At 43.2% G+C, this 23,489-nt stretch overlaps 1 protein-coding gene across 12 annotated transcripts in view; it reads left to right on the forward strand.

Moving 5' to 3' along the window:
* Positions 1-23,489, forward strand: part of LOC112266616 (ubiquitin-associated protein 2-like) — a 79,248-nt gene that overhangs the window by 50,394 nt on the left and 5,365 nt on the right. For 8 of the 12 annotated variants that reach the window (XM_024444247.2, XM_024444248.2, XM_024444255.2 and 5 more), the window contains 7 exons: positions 8,019-8,085; positions 8,231-8,555; positions 12,085-12,185; positions 21,195-21,248; positions 21,474-21,555; positions 21,990-22,210; positions 22,607-22,712. In XM_024444247.2, coding sequence (XP_024300015.1) covers positions 8,019-8,085; positions 8,231-8,555; positions 12,085-12,185; positions 21,195-21,248; positions 21,474-21,555; positions 21,990-22,210; positions 22,607-22,712 — 956 coding nt within the window. The remainder of the gene's footprint in view (positions 1-8,018; positions 8,086-8,230; positions 8,556-12,084; positions 12,186-21,194; positions 21,249-21,473; positions 21,556-21,989; positions 22,211-22,606; positions 22,713-23,489) is intronic. The other 4 variants (XM_024444249.2, XM_024444256.2, XM_024444257.2 and 1 more) reach the window with 1 other exon arrangement.

The following is a 23,489-nucleotide window of genomic DNA, read 5'->3' on the forward strand; positions in this document are numbered from 1 at the left end:
TAGGTGGGCTATGTACAGGTGCAGTGATCTGTGAGCTGCTCTGACAGTTGGTGCTTAAAGCTAGTGAGGGAGATAAGTGTTTCCAGTTTCAGAGATTTTTGTAGTTCGTTCCAGTCATTGGCAGCAGAGAACTGGAAGGAGAGGCGGCCAAAGAAAGAATTGGTTTTGGGGGTGACTAGAGAGATATACCTTCTGGAGCGTGTGCTACAGGTGGGAGATGCTATGGTGACCAGCGAGCTGAGATAAGGGGGGACTTTACCTAGCAGGGTCTTGTAGATGACATGGAGCCAGTGGGTTTGGCGACGAGTATGAAGCGAGAGCGTACAGGTCGCAATGGTGGGTAGTATATGGGGCTTTGGTGACAAAACGGATTGCACTGTGATAGACTGCATCCAATTTGTTGAGTAGGGTATTGGAGGCTATTTTGTAAATGACATCGCCAAAGTCGAGGATTGGTAGGATGGTCAGTTTTACAAGGGTATGTTTGGCAGCATGAGTGAAGGATGCTTTGTTGCGAAATAGGAAGCCAATTCTAGATTTAACTTTGGATTGGAGATGTTTGATATGGGTCTGGAAGGAGAGTTTACAGTCTAACCAGACACCTAAGTATTTGTAGTTGTCCACGTATTCTAAGTCAGAGCCGTCCAGAGTAGTGATGTTGGACAGGCGGGTAGGTGCAGGTAGCGATCGGTTGAAGAGCATGCATTTAGTTTTACTTGTTTTTAAGAGCAATTGGAGGCCACGGAAGGAGAGTTGTATGGCATTGAAGCTTGCCTGGAGGGTTGTTAACACAGTGTCCAAAGAAGGGCCGGAAGTATACAGAATGGTGTCGTCTGCGTAGAGGTGGATCAGAGACTCACCAGCAGCAAGAGCGACCTCATTGATGTATACAGAGAAGAGAGTCGGTCCAAGAATTGAACCCTGTGGCACCCCCATAGAGACTGCCAGAGGTCCGGACAGCAGACCCTCCGATTTGACACACTGAACTCTATCAGAGAAGTAGTTGGTGAACCAGGCGAGGCAATCATTTGAGAAACCAAGGCTGTCGAGTCTGCCGATGAGGATGTGGTGATTGACAGAGTCGAAAGCCTTGGCCAGATCAATGAATACGGCTGCACAGTAATGTTTCTTATCGATGGCGGTTAAGATATCGTTTAGGACCTTGAGCGTGGCTGAGGTGCACCCATGACCAGCTCTGAAACCAGATTGCATAGCAGAGAAGGTATGGTGAGATTCAAAATGGTCGGTAATCTGTTTGTTGACTTGGCTTTCGAAGACCTTAGAAAGGCACGGTAGGATAGATATAGGATGGCGAGCTTTGTTATGCATCTCTGTGTGTGGAGTAAAGGTGATCTAGAGTTTTTATTTTTTTAAATATATATATATTTTTCCCTCTCCCTCCCCCCTCTGGTTGCACATGTGACATGCTGGTAGAAATGAGGTAAAACAAATTTAAGTTTGCCTGCGTTAAAGTCCCCGACTACTAGGGGGAGCGCCTCCTCTGGATGAGCATTTTCTTGTTTGCTTATGGCTTTATACAGCTTGTTGTGTGCTGTTTTAGTGCCAACATAAATAGGCAACTACGAAAAACATAGATAAACTCTCTATGTAAATAGTGTGGTCTACGGCTTATCATGAGGTACTCTACCTCAGGTGAGCATACAGACCACCACTCGTTGTTTTACCGGAGGCAGCTGTTCTGTCTTGCCGATGCAAGAAAAATCTGCCTACTGTATATTACCTGTGTCGTCATTCATCCACGACTCAGTGAAATGTAAGACATTAGTTTTTAATGTCCCGTTGGTAGGATAGTCTTGAACGGAGCTCATCCACTTTATTCTCCAAGGATTGCACGTTGGCCAATAGGCGGGTTAACCGCTCGCTGACGAATTCTCACAAATACTCTCTCTTCATGCGAATGATGGTGATTTGGGCCTGGTCGGGTATCTGGTGTAAATCCTTCATGTCCGAATTTGTTCTTAACTGGCTTCCCTAGTTAAATAAAATTAACACCTGTATACTTGGATATTGAGATAAGGGTGAATAAAGATGTTTCACTGGCTGATTCTTCAATTTGCACCTAAAGGGGTGCAAAAGGGTTGAATAGTTATGAGAGTCAAGCCAGTACATATATCATATTTCTGATATTTGCAGACCAGTAGAACTGCATGTTGGATAATGCCAGGCCACCTTGGTTTTTAGGCCTTTGAAGGAATATTTTATGTACCCGAGTGGTTTTCTTATTCCAAATGAGAGGTAATGACATGATCTAGATTGTTATAGAACGATTTAGAAAAAAGTATTTATTCGTCCAGATAGAGGGGAAGAAGCAACCAGCGCTCAAAGTCAGGTTTATAGTATGTTTTAATAACTTTGTAAAGTTTGCCTTCAGGAGGCCTTTAAACTGGCGATTAACTGGTGGACATTTCACATTTATGCAGGTTCAGCTTATACCCAGATATTTCCCCCAACAGTTTCAAGAGTATTCAAAACCATTGTTGCAAGATGTCATTGGGGGGTGTGTATTGCCTTGTTGTGGAATTTAGTGTACACATTTTTCATTAAGTTTATATCGTATACCTTAGGGGCTTAAATATTTGCCAGAACCACAGGAATATTATACAGCGTCTCTGAGACCACAATAGATCAACCATTTAATGTCTTGAGAACCTGGGAAAGTGTAAGATGTGTATTATGATTGATCAGAATGGCTGTCCCATATGAAGCATGAAATGGTAATTTGGTTAGAGCCATATTTCTTGTAAAAAAAAAGCTATGTTTGCCTTGAAGTTGTAAGTGTGCCCAAGACCCTGTTGCATTAACACATTTCAAAATTCCTTTGACATTCCAACTTATACAGTTGAGCCCTAGGCCCCCCTTGCAAGCCTATTATCTTACTTTCCTGTACAACAAATGGCAAGTCATGTGTACAAACATTTAAAAGAAAAAATAGGGCTGTCCCCGACTAAGGAATCTTGGTTGACCGAAGTTATCTGTTATTTTGACCAATCGGTCTTTTTCCATATATACAGTGCATTCAGAAAGAATTCAGACCCCTACACTTTTTTTCACATTTTGTTACGTTACAGCTTTATTCTAAAATGGATTAAAACCCCTAAATTCATTCATTAATCTACACACAATACCCCATAATGACCACACAAAAACAGATGTTTAGACATTTTTACAACCCTTTGCTACGAGACTCAATATGTAGTCATCCTTGAGTTGTTTCAACAACTTGATTGGAGTCCACCTGTGGTACATTCAATTGATTGGACATGCACACATCTGTCTATAAGGTCCCACAGTTGACAGTTATGTCTGGGAAAAAAACAAGCCATGAGGTCAAAGAAATTGTCAGTTGAGCTCCAAGACATGATTGTGTCGAGGCACGGATATAGGGAAAGGTACCAAAAAAATTCTGCAGCATTGAAGGTCCCCAAGAACAGTGTCTTCCATCATTCTTAAATGGATTAAGTTTGGAACCACCAAGACTCTTTCCAGAGCTGGCTGCCCGGCTAAACTGAGCCAATCGGGGGAGAAAGGGCCTCTGTCAGGGAAGTGACCATGTACCTGATGGTCATTCTGACAGAGCTCTAGAGTTTCTCTGTGGAGATGGGAGAACTTTCCGGGAGAACTTTCCAGAAGGCCAACCATCTCTGCAGCACTCCATCAATCAGGCCTTTATGGTAGTGGCCAGACGGAACCCATTTCTCAGTAAAAGGCACATGAAAGCCCGCTCTGAGTTTGCCAGAAGGCACCTAAAGGTCTCTGACCATGAGACAAGATTCTCTGGTCTGATGAAACCAAGATTGAACTATTTGGCCGGAATTTGAAGCGCCACGTCTGGAGGAAACCTGGTACGGAAAGTATTCAGACCCTTGACTTTTTCCATATTCTGTTACGTTATGCTGTTGGGGGATCTTTTTCAGCGGCAGGGACTGGTTTACTTGTCAGGATCGAGGGAAAGATGAACGGAGCAAAGTACAGAGAGATCCTTGATGAAAACCTGCTCCGGACCTTAGAATGGGGCGAAGGTTCACCTTCCAACAGGACAACAACCATAAGCACACAGCCAAGACAATGCAGGAGTGGTTTCGGGACAAGTCTCTGAATGTCCTTGAGTGGCCCAGTCAGAGCCTCGACGTGAACCCGATCGAACATCTCTGGAGAGACCTGAAAAAAGCTGTGCAGTGGCGCTCCCAATCCAACCTGACAGAGCTTGATAGGATCTGCGGAGAAGAATGGGAGAAACTCTCAAAATACAGTTGTGTCAAGCTTCTAGCGTCATACCCAAGAAGACCCAAGGATGTAATTGCTGCCAAAGGTGCTTCAACAAAGTACTGAGTAAAGTGTTTTTATTTTATTTTTATAAATTTGCAACAATTTCTAAAAACCTGTTTTTGCTTTAGCATTATGGGGTATTGTGTGGAGAATAAGAGAACACATCTATTTTATCCATTTTAGAATAAGGCTGTAACGTAACAGAATGTGGAAAAAGTCAAGGGGTCTGAATACTTTCCGAATGCACTGTAGACACACCCTATGTGTTAAAATAAAATAAACTACAGTGGGGAGAACAAGTATTTGATACACTGCCGATTTTGCAGGTTTTCCTACTTACAAATTACAGACCTCTACATGCTTTGTAAGTAGGAAAACATGCAAAATCGGCAGTGTGTCAAATACTTGTTCTCCCCACTGTATGTATTGAGGGCATCCAAGATCTAGATAACCAGAAAAAATAAACCTGATCCAACTATTCTCCTACCACTCCAGCTGGCTTTCGCAGACTCTGCCATTACTCTCCTGAAGTTGCCGGTAGGCTACACGAGTAGTCGGCAACCCTTCCCATGTGGAATGCAAATTTATCTTACCATTTCTACCAATCTGCATGCCAGTTATGGTTTTCATCTGCACATTTTCGTAAAACAATTTAATTTATAGGCATCTCAAAATGATTGTCATGTGGTTAATCAAAATTCTATAAAAATGTAAATGAAAATTATTACAAACCTATAAAGTAACTTCTATTGCCATTGCCTACTATATAAAAGAAAGGTCTACTTAAAGCCAACAAATAAAAACATTGTAGCCTGGAGGTAGAAAATACCTTGATTTAAAAAAATATATATCTTACATGGCCTGTCTGCAATGAATTTGAAACATTGTATAAACTTTTGGTCCAGTCTGAAGCTTGCTAGCAAACTTGCAACATTGTAAAAAATATTCTGGGCCCTCAGAGTTTTCTGCCCCCATGAGCTCGGGACAGACACAGCTGTAGGTTATTTGCGCAAGGGATAAGAAGCAGTGCTTGCCTTTGGCAGGCGCTCACCGGAGCAGAGTACCAGCACCTCAAATGTTCTACTGCTTGATCTCCCTGTTCCTCTTAAATAATACTAGCTCAAAAGTATTGTGGAGCTCCTCCACCTAAATATAAACAGTACCAGCCCAAAATGAGAACCGGAAACCTATTTCAGTCTAGTCAAGCACTGATAAGCACTATTTTATGACGTTTCCATTGGATCAGAGTATGACATTTTTTCCCTTTCACGTTGAGTGGTTATTGAAAAGAGAGCTGGAAAGATTTTTCAAAAACATTGAGGAACTATTGTAATGGATGTAAAAACAGACCCTGCTTGCTGTTTGAGGTGAAGAAAACATTACTTTGAAAAGCTCCACAGGTCATTTAGTGGTGGTGTGTTAAGTTAATCAGAAATACTATCAGATCCCCAAATGGGCACATTTTGTATGCCTACATTTGTGCGCAGGCCAGGTAGCCTATAGGCCTACTTCTATGCATACGCGTCCTTACTCAACATTGACAGGAGAGCTCCAAACAAAAGAAAATTACTAAATTGACAAAACTTGTAAATGGAATGAAATAAACCAAATCGTGTTACTCAATTGTAGCACAGGTTGTGCACACTGCAAACAATTTGTCTACTCTGAAAAGGAGAACATTAAGACTGGAATGATAATATTGAATGCATTAAAAGCTCGATTTGGCCACTGCATGTCTCTAGAGGCTCTGCAATTGCGTCACACCCTCGGCATGGAGCCTCTGACTGCCTCAGCAATTAATTAGTTCACTGAGATGTATATGTGTGTATATATAAACTCAGCAACCCTTTCAGGACCCTGTCTTTCAAAGAATTTGTAAAAATCCAAATAACTAAACAGATCTTCATTGTAAAGGGTTTAAACACTGTTTCCCATGCTTGTTCAATGAACCATAAACAATTCATTAACATGCACCTGTGGAACGGTTGTTAAGACACTAACAACTTACACACGGTAGGCAATTAAGGTTACAGTTATGAAAATTTAGGACACTAAAGAGGCCTTTCGACTGACTTTGAACACCAAAAGAAAGATGCCCAGGGTCCATGCTCAACTGCGTGAACGTGCCTTAGGCATGCTGCAAGGACGCATGAGGACTGCAGATATGGGCAATAAATTGCAATGTCCGTAATGTGAGACGCCTAAGACAGCGCTACAGGGAGACAGGACGGACAGCTGATCGTCCTCGCAGTGGCAGACCACGTGTAACAACACCTGCACAGGATCGGTACATCCGAACATCACACCTGCGGGATAGGTACAGGATTGCAACAACAACTGCCTGAGTTACACCAGGAACGCACAATCCCCCTATCAGTGCTCAGACTGTCCGCAATAGGCTGAGAGAAGCTGGACTGAGGGCTTGTTGGACCAGACAGGACTGGCAAAAAGTCTCTTCGCTGTTGAGTCACGGTTTTGTCTCACCAGGGGTGATGGTCGGATTCGTGTTTATTGTCGAAGGATTTAGCGTTACACTGAGGCCTGTACTCTGGAGTGGGATCGATTTGGAGGTGGAGGGTCCGTCATGGTCTGGGGCAGTATGTCACAGCATCATCAGACTGAGCTTGCTGTCATTGCAGGCAATCTCAACGCTGAGCATTACAGGGAAGACATCCTTCTCCCTCATATGGTACCCTTCCTGCACGCTCATCCTGACATGACCCTCCAGCATGACAATGCCACCACACACAGATCGAGCAGTATGGCTGATTTCCTGCAAGACAGGAATGTCAGTGTTATGCCATGGCCAGCGAAGAGCCCGGATCTCAATTCCATTGAGCACGTCTGGGACCTGTTGGATCGGAGGATGAGGGCTAAGGCCAATCCCCCTCCAGAAATGTCCTTGAACTTGCCTTGGTGGAAGAGTGAGGTAACATCTCACAGCAAGATCGGGCAAATCTGGTGCAGTCCATGAGGAGGAGATGCACTACAGTAATTAATGCAGCTGGTGGCCACACCAGATACGGACTGTTACTTTTGATTTTGACCCCCCCCCCTTTGTTCAGGGACACATTATTCCATTTATGTTAGTCACTGTATGTCTGTGGAACTGTTAAGTTTGCTGAAAATAAACGCAGTTGACAGAGAGGATATTTCTTTTTTTGCTGAGTTTATATACACATAAATCAAAATATATTTGAGATTATTCAAAGTAGCCACCCTTTGCCTTGATGACAGATTTTCACACTCTTGGCATTCTCTCAACCAGCTTCACCTGGAATGCTTATCCAACCGTCTTGAAGGATTTCCCACATATGCTGAGCACTTGTTGGTTGCTTTTCCTTCACTCTGCGGTCCGACTCATCCCAAACCATCTCAACTGGTTTGAGGTCGGGTGATTGTGGAGGCCAGGTCATCTGATGCAGCACTCCAATCACTCTCCTTCTTGGTCCTTCTTGGTTTTCAATGCTCAGATGGCCCTTCCCTCGAGAGTACTATGTGTTATTTGTCTTGGAATCTCAGAAATCTTACATAGACATTGCACAGTGATTGACCTGTGCACAATCTGTAGGTCTATTCGCGCGAGGACATGAGCTGAACAGGTTGAAGAATGTTTCAAAGAATGCTGCAGGATCATGATTTTGAGTGACATTTGAAGTTTGGATTTTAGTAGTGCAAGTGGATAATGGTTATTCAACTAAATTGATGGATGATTGTTTGTTCTCTCTCAGTTCCCTTTCTACACAACAGAACAGTCTTGCTCTGTCACAAGTCTGCATATCCAACGCCAGTCTAATGGTGAGTGTGTGAGCGAGAAGAGAGAATTTCCTGTGATAGATTAAGTAGTAATTGATGCATCCTTTAACCTAGTGGGGATTTAATCCTGTTTATCATGATAATCTCCTCTTCTCTCCATCTATCCCCTCTTCATCCATCCTTACAGCTCCAGAGCATAGACAACTCCAGCTTGCACTCCTCCTCCTTCCCCTCTGTCTCAGCGGGGTCCTCTTCCTCGGTCCCCTCTTCCTTGTCGGTGACTGCAGCAGCTCAGCAGGTCTCCATGGGGGCCCCTCAGCCCTCTTCAGTGAACACAGTTTCTCAGTCGGTCCCCTCGGGCCTGGGCCCCGTCAGCAGCCTAGTAGCTATGGGCCTCCACACAGCAGCCAACATAGGACCTCCAGCCATAGCTTCTGCAGCCATGTCCACTCCAGCCCAAGCCCAGGCTATCGCTTCGTCCGCCTCCTCACGCAGCTCTGCAGTCTCTTCAGGTTAGACATGGGTTTTTGGTTAAGGGGAGTGTGTCCTAAATGGCATCCTATTCCCTGTATATAGTGCACTACTTTTGACCGGAGCCTAAAAAGAAAGTATTCACACCCCTTGACTTATTCCTGATTTTGTTGTTACAGCCCAAATTCAAATTGGGTTAAAAAAAATGGTGATCTCACCCATCAACACACAATACACCATAATGACAGTTTTTTTAAAACATTTTTGCAAGTGTATTGAAAATTAAATACAGGTCACACCCCTGAGTGAATACTTTGTTGAACAACCTTTGGCAGTGATTACAGCTGTGAGTCTTTCTGGGTAAGTCTTTAAGAGCTTTCCACACATGGATTGTGCAACATTTGGCCATTTATTATTTTCAAAATTCTTCATGCTCTGTCAAATTGGTTGTTGATCATTGCTAGACAACCATGTTCAGGTCTTGCCATAGATTTGAGTCTAAACTGTAACTAGGCAGCTCAGGAACATTCACTGACTTCTTGGTAAGCAACTCGTGTAGATTTGGCATCGTGTTTTAGGTCATTGTCTTACTGAAAGACAAATTCAGTGGCTGGTGGAAAACAGACTGAACCAGGTTTCCCTCTAGGATTTTGCCTGTGGTTAGGTCCATTCCATGTATTTCTTTTTAGCTGAAAAACTCCCCAGTCCTTAAGATTACAAGCGTACCCATAACGTGATGCAGCCACCACCATACTTGGAAATATGGATGGTGGTACTCAGTAATGTGTTGTGCTGGATTTGCCCCAAACATATCACTTTGTATTCAGGACAAAAAGGGAATTGCTTTGCCACATTTTTTGAGTATAACTTTAGTGCATTGTTGCAAACAGGATGCACGTTTTGGAATATTGTTTCATTCTGTACAGGCTTCTGTTTCACTCTGTCAATTAGGTTAGTATTGTGATGTAACTACAGTGTTGGATCAGTTTCTGTCACAGCCATTAAAGTCACTATTGGCCTCATGCTGAAATCCCTGAGCGGTTTAGTTCCTCTCCGGCAACTGAGTTAGGAAGTATGCATGTATCTTTGTAGTGACTGGTTGTATTGATACACAATCCAAAGTGTAATTAATAACTTCACCATGCTCAAAGGGGATATTCAATGTCAGCTTTATTTTTATTTTTTACCCATCTACCAATAGATGTCCTTTGCGAGGCATTGAAAAACCTTCTTAGTTAGTCTTTGTGGTTGAATCTGTTTGAAATTCACTGCTCAACTGAAGGACCTTACAGAGATGTAGTCATAAAAAATAAAATAAAAAGATTGTTCATGAAATCAAATAATATTGTTCACATACACACATTTAGTAGATGTTATTGCAGGCGTAGCGAAATGCTTGTGTTCCTTGCTCCATCGGTGTAGTAGTATTTTTTAAAATCACAACAATACACAAATCTGAAAGTAAAAGAATGGAATTAAGAAATGAGCGATGTCAGAGTGGCATTGACTAAAATACGGTATATAAACTCAGCGGGGGGAAAACGTCCTCTCACTGTCAACTGTGTTTATTTTCAGCAAACTTAACATGTGTAAATATTTGTATGAACATAACACTCAACAACTGAGACATAAATTGAACAAGTTCCACAGAAATTGAATAATGTGTCCCTGAACAAAGGGAGGGTCAAAATCAAAAGTAACAGTCAGTATCTGGTGTGGCCACCAGCTGCATTAAGTACTGCAGTGCATCTCCTCCTCGTGGACTGCACCAGATTTGCCAGGTCTTGCTGTGAGATGTTACCTCACTAATCCACCAAGGCACCTGTAAGTTCCCGGACATTTCTGGGGGGAATGGCCCTAGCCGTCACCCTCCGATCCAGCAGGTCCCAGACGTGTTCAATGTGGGATTGAGATCCGGGCTCTTCGCTGGCCGTGGCAGAACACTGACATTCCTGTCTTGCAGGAAATCACTCACAGAACAAGCAGTATGGCTGGTGGCATTGTCATGCTGAAGGGTCATCTCAGGATGAGCCTGCAGGAAGGGTACCACATGAGGAAGGAGGATGTCTTCCCTGTAACGCACAGCAAGCTCAATCCAATGATGCTGTGACATACCGCCCCAGACCATGACAGACCCTCCACCTCCAAATCGATCCCACTCCAGAGTACAGGCCTCAGTGTAACGCTCATTCCTTTGACGATAAACGTGAATTTGACCATCACTCCTGGTGAGACAAAACCGCGACTCGTCAGTGAATAACCCTTTTTGCAAGTCCTGTCTGGTCCCGCGATGGTGGGTTTGTGCCCATAGGCGACGTTGTTGCCGGTGATGTCTGGTGAGGACCTGCCTTACAACAGAACAAGCCTTCAGTCCAGCCTCTCTCAGCCTATTGCGGACAGTCTGAGCACTGATGGATGGATTGTGCGTTCCTGGTGTAACTCGGGCAGTTTTTGTTGCAATCCTGTACCTGTCCCGCAGGTGTGATTTTCGGATGTACTGATCCTGTGAAGGTGTTGTTACACGTGGCCTGCCACTGCGAGGACGATCAGCTGTCCATCTTGTCTTAGGCGTCTCACAGTACGGACATTGCAATTTATTGCCCTGGCCACATCTGCAGTCCTCATGCCTCCTAGCAGCATGCCTAAGGCACGTTCACGCAGATGAGCAGGGACTCTGGCGGTGATACAGCCCAACAGGATGCTCTCAATTGTGCATCTGTAAAAGTTTGAGGGTCTTAGGGGCCAAGCCAAATTTCTTCAGCCTCCTGAGGTTGAAGAGGTGCTGTTGCGCCTTCTTCACCATACTGACTGTGTGGCTGGACCATTTCAGATTGTCATGGTGATGTGTACGCCACGGATCTTGAAGCTTTCCACCTTCTCCACTGCGAGGGTGGCCACGCCGTCATGGGTGAACAGGGAGTACAGCAGTGGGCTGAGCATGCACCCTCGTGGCGCCACTGTGTTGAGGATCAGTGAAGTGGAGGTGTTGTTTCCGACCTTCACCATCTGGGGGGCTGCCTGTCAGAAAGTCCAGGACCCAGTTGCACAGGGTGGGGTTCTGACCCAGGGCCCCGAGCTTATTGATGAGCTTGGAGGGTACTATGGTGTTGAAGGCTGAGCTATAGTCAATGAACAGCGTTCTTACGTAGCTATTCCTTTTGTCTAGATGGGATAGGGCAGTCTGCAGAACACTATTACACACAGTAAGTCCATGGAACTTATGTGACTTGTTAAGCACATTGCTTATTGACTGAAGGCATTTCATCTTTTTGTTTTAAAACATATTGACATTGGTATTATATGTAGACAAGTAACGACAAATCTCAATTTAATCCATTTTAAATACAGGCTGCAACTCAACAAAATTTGGAAAAAGTCTAGGGGTGTGAGTACTTTCTGAAGGCACTGTGTAAGGAATAGGGTGCCATTTGGGACGCAGACAGGGGTCTCCGGTTTAGATGTGGGATATAAGCGTGTTGTAAATTTGAAGTGTGTTTTATGTGTTTTCTTTTTCTAATACTATAATTTCCATCCTATTATTTCATATGTTTTGTCTTTTGTTTTCTGCTGGTCTCTTTACAGGGAAAGCACCTCCAAACCTTCCGCCTGGAGTGCCTCCTCTGCTGCCCAACCCGTACATCATGGCCCCCGGGCTACTCCATGCTTACCCTGTAAGTAGATCTTTCTATAAATATTGGGGCCAATGTATGACATTGGGATCAACATAAAAAAAAAAACTAAAATAAACACTTTTTAAGGAGTTTCACATGTGTACTAATAGGAATATATTCAAATTGGCCTATAACTCCACCTACGTAGGCCTAGGACTGTACATCTTTTAAGCAGAGTACTTACAGACATTGGCAAGTCAAATTCAAAGACTTTCAGGGACTATTTCAAGCACTTAATTGTAATTTAAAGAACCTCAATGTAATACAATGGTATAATGTGTGAGTGGCACAGCATCTCAGTGCAAGAGGCGTCACTGCAGTCCTGGTTCGAATCCAGGCTGCATTACATCCAGCTGTGATTGGGAGTCCCATAGGGAGGCGCACAATTGGCCCAGCGTCGTCCGGGTTAGGCCGTCATTGAAAATAAGAATTTAGTCTTAACTGACTTGCCTAGTTAAATTAAGGTTAACAAAAATAATAATAATAATAATTTACAGTGCTTTCGGAAAGTATTCAGACTCATTGACTTTTTCCACATTTTGTTACGTTTCAGCCTTATTCTAAAATCGATTACATTTAAAAAAAAATCCTCATCAATCTACACACAATACCCCATAATGACAAAGCGAAACAGGTTTTTAGAAAACATAGAAATACTTAATTTTACATAAGTATTCAGACCCTTTGCTATGAGACTTGAAATTGAGCTCAGGTGCATCCTGTTTCCATTCATCATCCTCAATGTTTTCAACAACTTCATTTGAATGCACATGTGGTAAATTCAATTGATTGGAAATTATTTAGAATGGCACACACCTGTCTATTTAAGGTCGCGCAGTTGACAGTGTTTGTCAGTGCAAAAACCAAGCCATGAGGTTGAAGGTTGAAGGAATTATCAGTAGAGTTCCGAGACAAGACTGTTGAGGCACAGATCTGGGGAAGGGTCCCAAAGCATTTCTGCAGCGCTGAAGGTCCCCAAGAACACAGTGACCTCCATTCTTAAATGGAAGACATTTCCAACCACCAAGACTCTCCCTAGAGCTGGCTGCCTAGCCAAACTGAGCAATCGAGGGAGAAGGGCCTTGGTCAGGGTGGTGACCAAGAACCCGATGGTCACACTGACAGAGCTCCAGAGTTCCCCTGTTGTGAAGGGAGAACCTTCCAGAAGGACAACCATCTCTGCAGCACTCCACCAATCAGGCCTTTATGGTAGTGGGCAGATGGAAGACACTCCTCAGTAAAAGGCACATGACAGCCCATTTGGAGTTTGCCAAGAGTCACCTAATAGACTCTCAGACCATGAGAAACAAGAATTTCTGATGAAACCAAGATTTAACTATTTGGCCTGAATGCTAAGATTCACGTCTGGAGGATTCCTGGCACCATCCCTAGGGTGAAGCATGGTGGTGGCAACATCATGCTGTGGGTATGTTTTTCCATGGCAGAGACTGGGAGACTAGTCAGGATCGAGGGAAAGATGAATGGAGCATAGTACAGAGAGATCTTTGATGAAAACCTGCTCCAGAGTCCTCAGGACCTTAGACTGGGGCCAAGGTTCACCTTCCAACAGGACAACGACCTTAAGCACACAGCCAAGACAATGCAGGATGGGCTTCGGGACAAGTCTCTGAATGTCCTTGAGTGGCCCAGCCAGAGCCCGGACTTGAAGCCGATCTAACATTTCTGGAGAGACCTGTAAAATAGCTCTGCAGCGACACTCTCCATCCAACCTGACAGACCTTGAGAGGATCTGCAGAGAAGAATGGAAGAAACTCTACAAAAACAGGTGTGCCAAGCTTGTACCCAACAGTACTCAAGGCTGTAATCACTGCCAAAGGTGCTTCAACAAAGTACTGAGTAAATGCTCTGAATACATCTGTGTTCAAGACTAAGCTAAGGACATTGGGACGAAACACCTCCCTCAGCAACTGGATCCTGGACTTCCTGACGTGCTGCCCCCAGGTGGTAAGGGTAGGCAACAACACATCTGCCACGCTGATCCTCAACATGTGGGCCCCTCAGGGGTGCGAGCTTTTAGTCCCCTATTGTACTCCCTGTTTGCCCAAACACGACTCCAACACCATAAAGTTTGCTGATGACTCAATGGTGGCAGGCCTTGTTACCAACGGAGGTGCCAGGGCAAAATATTTTCTTAACTCTATTTTCTTACCTGCATTTTTGGTTAAGGACTTGTAAGTAAGAATTTCACGGTACACCTGTTGTATTCGGCGCATGTGACAAATAACATTTGATTGGACGTATGTCTTTTTTATTTTTAATACATTTGCAAAAAGCTCTAAACCTGGTTTTGCTTTGTCACTATGGGTTATTGTGTGTAGATTGAAGGGCGAATAACTATTTAAGCCATTTTAGAATAACATTTGGAAAAAGTGAAGGGGTCTGAATACTTTCCGAATGCACTGTATATAATTGTTCATGGGCCTAAAGGACCTAATATAGGACCTCTTTAAAAAAAACATGCAAGAAGTGTCAAAAGAATAATGAATTGTAGGCATTGCCAATGATTTGATATTCAAATTATCACATGCTAAAATGTGGGAATAATATGCACTTGCCTAAATGAATTGGATGCATCATGGTGATTTGTGTAGCCTATGTGGCCGAGGCAGGCACACATAATAAAGTCATGAATAGCTGTTACATTAATCTCACTATTTTAATGTCACCATCGCTGTTTTTATAATGAGAAAGCGACCAATGTGTAATGGAAGGATTTGTATTGAAAACCGCACATGGTTTTACCTCAACAGAGTAAAACACCCTTCAATTGAAGCTGCGGGGAACAAGCAAAGGTGGCCACAACTCTCTCTCCGATAATTATGTAGGAGAACTTATTTGGCTACAATAATTATAGTTGAAGTCGGAAGTTTACATACACCTTAGCCAAATACATTTAAACTCAGTTTTCCCCTGTCTTAGGTCAGTTAGGATCACCACTTTATTTTAAGAATGTGAAATGTCAGAATAATAGTGGAGAGAACAATTTCAGCTTTTATTTCTTTCATCACATTCCCAGTGGGTCAGAAGTTTACATACACTCAATTAGTATTTGGTAGCATCGCCTATAAATTGTTTAACTTGTGTCAAACATTTTGGGTAGCTTTCCACAAGCTTCCCACAATAAGTTGGGTGAATTGTGGCCCATTCCTCCTGACAGAGCTGGAGTAACTGAGTCAGGTTTGTAGGCCTCCTTACTCGCACACGCTTTTTCAGTTCTGCCCACACATTTTTTACAGGATTGAGGTCAGGGCTTTGTGATGGCCACTCCACTACCTTGACCTTGTTGTCTTTAAGCCATTTTGCCACAACTTTGGAAGTATTATGCTTGGGGTCATTGTCCATTTGGAAGACCCATTTGCGACCAAGCTTTGACTTCCCGACTGATGTCTTGAGTTGTTGCTTCAATATATCCACATTTTCCTCCTCATGGTGCCATCTATTTTGTGAAGTGAACCAGTCTCTCCTGCAGAAAAGCACCCCCACAATATGATGATGCTGCTGCCCCCGTGCTTCACGGTTGGGATGGTGTTCTTCGGCTTGCAAGTCTCCCCCTTTTTCCTCCAAACATAATGATGGTTATTATGGCCAAACAGTTCTATTTTTGTTTCATCAGACCAGAGGACATTTCTCCATTTCTCTTTCTTTGTCCATTTCTCTTTCTTTGCAAACCGTAGTCTGGCTTTTTTATGGCGGTTTTGGAGCAGTGGCTTCTTCCTTGCTGAGCGGCCTTTCAGGTTATGTCGTTATAGGACTCATTTTACTGTCGATATAGATATTTTTGTACCTGTTTCCTCCAGCATCTTCACAGGGTCCTTTGATGTTGTTCTGGGATTGATTTGCACTTTTTGCACCAAAGTACGTTAATCTCTGAGACAGAACGCGTCTCCTTCCTGAGCGTATGCTGGCTGCGTGGTTCCAGGGTGTTAATACGCAAGTATAATTGTTTGTACAGATGAATGTGATACCTTCAGGCATTTGGAAATTGCTCCCAAGGATGACTTGTGGAGGTCTACAAAAAAAAAACCTGAGGTCTTGGCTGATTTCTTTTGATTTTCCCATGATGTCAAGCAAAGAGGCACTGGCCTTGAAGTACACCTCCAATTGACTCATGATGTCAATTGACTCAAATGATGTCAATTAGCCTATCAGAAGCTTCTAAAGCTATGACACAATTTTCTGGAATTTTCCAAGCTGTTTAAGGGCACAGTCAACTTAGTGTATGTAAACTTCTGACCCACTGGAATTGTGATACAGTGAATTAATCTGTCTGTAAAAAAAATGTTGAAAAATTGATTGTCATGCACCAAGTAGATGTCCTAACTGACTTGCCAAAACTATAGTTTGTTAACAAAAAATTTGTGGAGTGGTTGAAAAACAAGTTTTAATGACTCCAACCTAAGTGTATGTAAACTTTTCAACCGCCAAATTGAGGAAATGTCTGCCTATTCCAGTACTTCTGAGCTCCAAATTCAAGTGTGTGTCTTCAAGCCATTTGTATTGTTTAAAATTGCAGGTGTAACATGGAAAGAAATTGATGTCATGTTATTTTATTACCAGATCATATTGTGAAGAAGCCCACTAGGCTACGTAATTTGTCAATATATCCAGGTTAATTCATAAGAATATAGCGTCGGGTGTTGCGCAATGGTCTATCCTATACAATTGCTCACAGTAGACTGTCCAATCTGAGATACAGAAACATATGAAAACAACATGAACTCATTACATTGATGCTTTCTTTCTTTGTTAAATTTCACGAGACCCTGCTGTAAACCAAGCAGACAGATGATTAACATCAATTCACTAGAGATAATAGATCCAACGTTGATCCAGGCACAGCTGTATTCACCGGCATAATGAATGAGATTCCAATAGTCTGGACATTCCTCACGAACACCTTTTTTCCAGCTCTTGAGCTGTTGCATTGCATGTGCCATCACAACAGCTGTTCGTCTCTTGACTGTCATTAATCTGGTCCAGGAAGAGATTTTCAGATGTGTGAAAATATCACAGCGTAATTAAACAGCTCAACCCCAAATTCGCATCCAACAAGTATTATGCAACATTTTTGAAGAACCTCGTTAAGGACAGTATTGATTTAGGTGTTAATTACCAAGGTTCGATTTTGCAATCGCATACATTTTGGGGGATTTGTATGCCCCGTAAACTGTTTTCACCCCGTAACATAAGGAGACACAAAATCTTATGTAGTTACACTGCATTTCTGAAATCTATAGAAAGGATTCTTGCAGGGTTCAAGTCCACACACTTCCGGCGCCGACAGAGATGGCTGCCTCGCTTTGCGTTCCTAGGAAACTGTGCAGTTTTGTGTGTGTGTGTGTTATTTCTTACATTGTTTTTACCCCCAGGTAATCTTAGGTTTTATTACATAGTCGGAATGAACTATTGGATATAAGCGCAACGTCGACTCACCAACATTACGACCAGGAATACGACTTTCCCGAAGTGGATCCTCTGTTTTGCCAACCACCCAGGACAATGGATCGGATCCCAGCCGGAGATCCAAAACAACGGCGCCGTAGAAGGGGTAGATGGAGCGGTCTTCTGGTCAGGCTCCGTAGACGGGCACATCGCGCCAGAGAAACATCAGAGACTGTAATGTTCTTTGTTTGACAGAAACATGGCTCACTCGAGACACTCTATCGGAGTCGATACAGTCAGCTGGTTTCTTCACACATCGCGCAGACAGAAACAAGCATCTTTCTGGTAAGAAGAAGGGCGGGGTGTATGCCTCAAGATTAACGAGATATGGTGTGATCATAACATACAGGAACTCAAGTCCTTCTGTTCATCTGACTTTGAATTCCTCACAATCAAATGCAGACCGCATTATCTACCTAGAGAATTCTCTTCGATTATAATCACAGCCGCATATCTCTCCCCCCCAAACCGACACATTGATGGCCCTGAACGAACTTCATTTGACTCTATGTAAACTGGAAACCACATATCCTGAGGCTGCATTTATTATAGCTGGGGATTTTCTGAGGCTAATCTGAAAAGGCTCCCTAACTTCTATCAGCATATCAATTGCGCAACCAGAGCTGGCAAAACCCTAGCTCATTGTTATTCTAACTTCCGCAACGCATATAAGGCCCTCCCCCGCCCTTCTTTCGGAAAAGTTGACCACAACTCCATTTTGTTGCTTCCAGCTTATAGACAGAAACTAAAACAGGAAGCTCCCACGCTCAGGTCTGTTGAACGCTGGTCCGACCAATCGGATTCCACGCATCAAGATATCTTCGATCACGTGGACTGGGATACGTTCCGCATTGCAGCGAACAACAACATTGATGAATACTCTGATTCGGTGAGCGGGTTTATTAGCAAGTGCATTGGCGACGTCGTACCCATAGCGTCTTAAAACATTCCCAAACCACAAACCGTGGATTGATGGCAGCATTCGCACAAAACTGAAAGCACCAACCACTGCTTTTATTAATCAGGGCAAGCTGACCGGAAACATGACCAAATGCAAACAGTGTATCGATTCCCTCCGCAAGGCAATCAAACAAGCTACGCATCAGTATAGAGACAAAGTAGAGTCGCAATTCAATGGGTCAGACACGAGATGTATGTGGCGGGGTCTACAGTCAATCACGGACTATAAAAGGAAAACCAGCCCAGTCGCGGACCATGATGTCTTGCTCCCAGACATACTAAACAACTTCTTTGCTCGCCTTGAGGACAATACAGTGCCACTGACACGGCCCGCTACCAAAACCTGCGGGCTCTCCTTCACTGCAGCCAACATGAGCATAACATTTAAACGTGTCAACCCGCGCAGGGCTGCAGGCCCAGATGGCATCCCCAGCCGCGTCCTCAGAGCATATGCGCAGACCAGCTGGCTGGTGTGTTTACGGACATATTCAATCAAGCCTTATCCCAGTCTGCTGTCCCCACATGCTTCAAGAGGGCCAAGGTAACTGAGCTATATGACTACCGCCCCGTAGCACTCACTTCCGTCATCATGAAGTGCTTTGAGAGACTAGTTAACCTCTTGCGTCGACCCGAGACGCAATCGTCCCATCTAGCCATCAGCAAATGCAAATGCGCTACGCCAAATGCTAATAGCACTCGTTAAAACTCAAACGTTCATTAAAACACACATGCAGGGTACTGAATTAAAGCTACACTCGTTGTGAATCTAGCCAACAAGTCAGATTATTAAAATGCTTTTCGGCGAAAGCATGAGAAGCTATTATCTGATAGCATGCAACACCCCGAAATACCTGAAGGCGACGTAAACAAAAGAATTAGCGTAGCCGGCGCTACACAAATAGCAGAAATAAAATATAAAACTTTCATTACCTTGGACGAGCTTCTTTGTTGGCACTCCTATATGTCCCATAAACATCACTATTGGGTCTTTTTTTTCGATTAAATCGGTCCATATATACCCAAAATATCCATCTATGGAAACTGTGTGATTCAGAAAAAAACACAGTTTCAAAACGCTACGTCATTTTTTTAAATTAAAAAAGTTGACGATAAACTTTCACAAAACACTTCGAAATACTTTTGTAATCCAACTTTAGGTATTAGTAAACGTTAATAATCTATCAAATTGATCACGAGGCGATGTGTATTCAATAGCTCCACGATTTCAAATCATCTTCCGAAATCTCTCTTCCAAAACTTCCTGTCGGAGACCGGATGGAAAGTGGTCTCTCTTCCTCGTTTGACCAAGAAACAACGAGAAGGCAATTGACAAGACTGGTGACATCGTGTGGAAGCTGTAGGACTTGCAATCTCGGCCCCATTTAATTTCGTGCCCCTTAAACAATACATGCAAGTGGCGCACTGATATTTTTTTCAGTTTTCAGTGATCAGTTTTTCTTGCGCTTTTCGTTGAAACAGACGCTCTGTTATAGTCACAGCGGTGATTTAACCAGTTTTAGAAACGTGAGAGAGTTTTCTATCCACATATACTAATCATATGCATATACTATATTCCTGGCATGAGTAGCAGGACGCCGAAATGTTGCGCGATTTTTAACAGAATGTTCGAAAAAGTAGGGGCTCGACTTAAGAGGTTTTAACCTCTAGCGTCGAGCAATCCCGTATCCAGGAGCGTAATCATAGCCTCAAGCTCATTACCATAACGCAACGTTTCCTATTCATGAAAATCGCAAATGAAATGAAATAAATATATTCAAACACAAGCTTAGCCTTTTGTTAACAACACTGTCATCTCAGATTTTCAAAATATGCTTTTCAACCAAAGCTACACAAGCATTTGTGTAAGAGTGTATTGATAGCATTTGTGTATTGTGTATTGATATACATTTGTGTATTGATAGCATAGCATTAAGCCTAGCATTCAGCAGGCAACATTTTCACAAAAAAAGGGAAAACATTCAAATAAAAATAATTTACCTTTGAAGAACTTCGGATGTTTTCAATGACGAGACTCTTAGTTAGATAGCAAATGTTCATTTTTTCCAAAAAGATTATTTGTGTAGACGAAATAGAGAACCGACTTCAACCCGATTGAGATGCTGTGGCATGACCACAAGAGAGCAGTTCACACCAGACATCCCAAGAATATTGCTGAACTGAAAAGAAGAATGGTCCCAAATTCCTCCAGACTGTTATGCAGGTCTAATCCACAACTACAGAATTTTTTTAGTTGAGGTTATTGCTGCCAAAGGAGGGTCAACCAGTTATTAAGTCCAAGGGTTCACATACTTTTCCACCCTGCACTGTGAATGTTTACACAGTGTGTTCAATAAAGACATGAAAATGTATAATTGTTTGTGTGTTATTAGTTTAAGCAGACTGTTTGTCTATTGTTGTGACCTAGATGAAGATACAGATCAAATTTTATGACCAATTTATGCAGAAATCCAGGCATTGCCAAAGGGTTCACATACTTTTTCTTGCCACTGTATATTGCAATTGGAGAAGAATTGCAAATATTTATTTTCCTTCTGTTGTCTTGTCTCACCGCCTTTTGCCTCTCAGCCTCAGGTGTATGGCTATGATGACCTACAGATGCTCCAGACAAGAATACCACTGGTGAGTCTAAGTTATCTGGATCTAAACCCATCCATTTATTGGGTTGGCCAAATATGACTTCTGGCATTTACTAGTAACAACAGCTGCAAACTGATTTTTAAAGAAGGGAAGAACTGGCTGTCTAGCCAAACTGTTCTTGGAACTCATTTCTTTCCAGGAACTATGATCTGTTGCGAGTTAATGATAGCCGTACAAGTAAAAACTGAGCCTCTTCTGTCTTCTCAGGATTACTACAGCATCCCGTTTGCCACCCCCAACACAGCACTGACTGGCAGAGATGGCAGTTTGAGCAACAACCCCTACTCTGGTAAGCACCATTTTATCCCCCATCTATGGCCTATAACTAACTCTACTTTCCTATTTTATGGACTGTGTACTGAATGCTAACACAGTGAAGATAGGGGTTTGGTGTTAGGAACGAACACATCTGTTGATCCTGTCCTGCGTCGCCATGGCGAAACTGGACAGTGGTGTGCTAGAACAATGTGCTGCCACCACCAGATAGTCAGACCTTCATCGCCGTGACTGACTGGAACTGATACGCTGCTTCAACGCTATTGTCCATTGTTCTGGTGTAGTAACTGATTTCTGAGAATCACCCACTTTTTGCTTGAACATAACGGAAGTTATTCTGTCACTTGTTGCTCATCTTTCTCCCACTCATCCCCCTTTCACACACTTTTTTTCACACTTGCCCTTTTTCTTTGCCTTTAATCTCTCTCCCCCGTTCCCCTCCGGTAGGTGACTTATCAAAGTTTGGTCGAGGTGACGCGTCGTCCCCGGCTCCGGCCACCACGTTGGCTCAGCAGACGCAGCAGAACCAGAGTCAGACGCACCACACCACGCAGCAGCCCTTTCTCAACCCCGCACTGCCTCCCGGCTACAGCTACACCAGCCTGCCCTACTACACAGGCGTGCCGGGCCTGCCCAACACCTTTCAGTACGGCCCTGCCATGTTCCCGGTGAGGTTTCTCATGATTTGTCTGGGTATTGTCATTTTGGATGTTTTTTCAATTATATGAAGTTAAAGGGTATGTTCTCGTGATGCATGTACACATTCATTTTGCAGTCCCTCCAGGATTTAGATTTTTTTTTTTGTAATATTTGCGGCCAAACATGCTTGGAATCCTGGAGGGACTGATTTTGTAGTATGACATGCAAACTGTCCTCATTTATAATTGGGGGACACAAATATATTGCAAACTGTTTTTGGCAAAATGTCCTCTAATGCAGCTTCAATTGAGAGAATCCAGTATGTTGTAAAAGGAATTTAAATTGCATGTGTTAGCAGCTGATATGTTATATACTTTAGACAACTAAGTATATTAGTTTCACCTCTAACCTGTCTGTGTTTCCAGGTTGCTCCTACCTCGTCGAAGCAGCACGGCGTGAACGTTGGAGTCAACGCCTCGGCAACAGCCTTCCAGCAGGCCAGCGCCTACGGTTCCCATGGCTACAACACTGGTAAGACTAAACACACCCTGTGGAACAGCATCTGTTCAGGGGTCATTCAGTTCAACTCTGTACATACTGATAGAATGGCTATCAACAACACTGCATGCAACTGAAAGTCAGTTTAGTCGACACTGCCTGCATTCACTTTTATATTTAATAGGCTTCTCACATTCAAAGGTTTTTTGGGTTTGAATGCAACTAATTTCAGTTACACCAAGTTGGAGACATTAACATATTTGCATGTGCCTAAGCCTGCTAAGGCTGACATTGCCCACATTACCGGTCTACATCAACCGCTCTTCAACATGGTTAGTAGATGAAATGGCACGAACTCCAACCTTTCTAATCAGGCACGCGTAGTCACAGCCACTGATGTTGTTGACCAGCTGTTATGGAGTGATTTCTGTTGCTTGGAGACACTGCCTGCTGCCGTTGTTACCAACAAATTATTCTAACCAACCAACCATGTGCACTGTCTGATATGGGCCGGCTATTCATGGGTTGCATCTCTGTCACTCGATCGCGTTGTTGGCATTGTTATCAATGTTCTACAGATGCTGCAGCAATATTGATGTTCAAAAGTAGAACTGGGACTAATGACTTGGAACCGGGTCTAATGACTGTCATCTAAATTACACTATAGGAGCTTGGGAATACGATGACATTGCTAAAGTAGGTACATATTTAGGCAATGTTATTAGGTAGCAAAGTTTGTCAGAAGTAGCTAGCAATGCTAATGTTAGCTAGCTAAAATCTGGAGGTCTCCCCTCAATCTTACATAGCTAG

The sequence above is a fragment of the Oncorhynchus tshawytscha genome, linkage group LG13, assembly GCF_018296145.1.
Source record: "Oncorhynchus tshawytscha isolate Ot180627B linkage group LG13, Otsh_v2.0, whole genome shotgun sequence".
In the NCBI taxonomy this organism is placed as follows: Eukaryota; Metazoa; Chordata; class Actinopteri; order Salmoniformes; family Salmonidae; genus Oncorhynchus; species Oncorhynchus tshawytscha.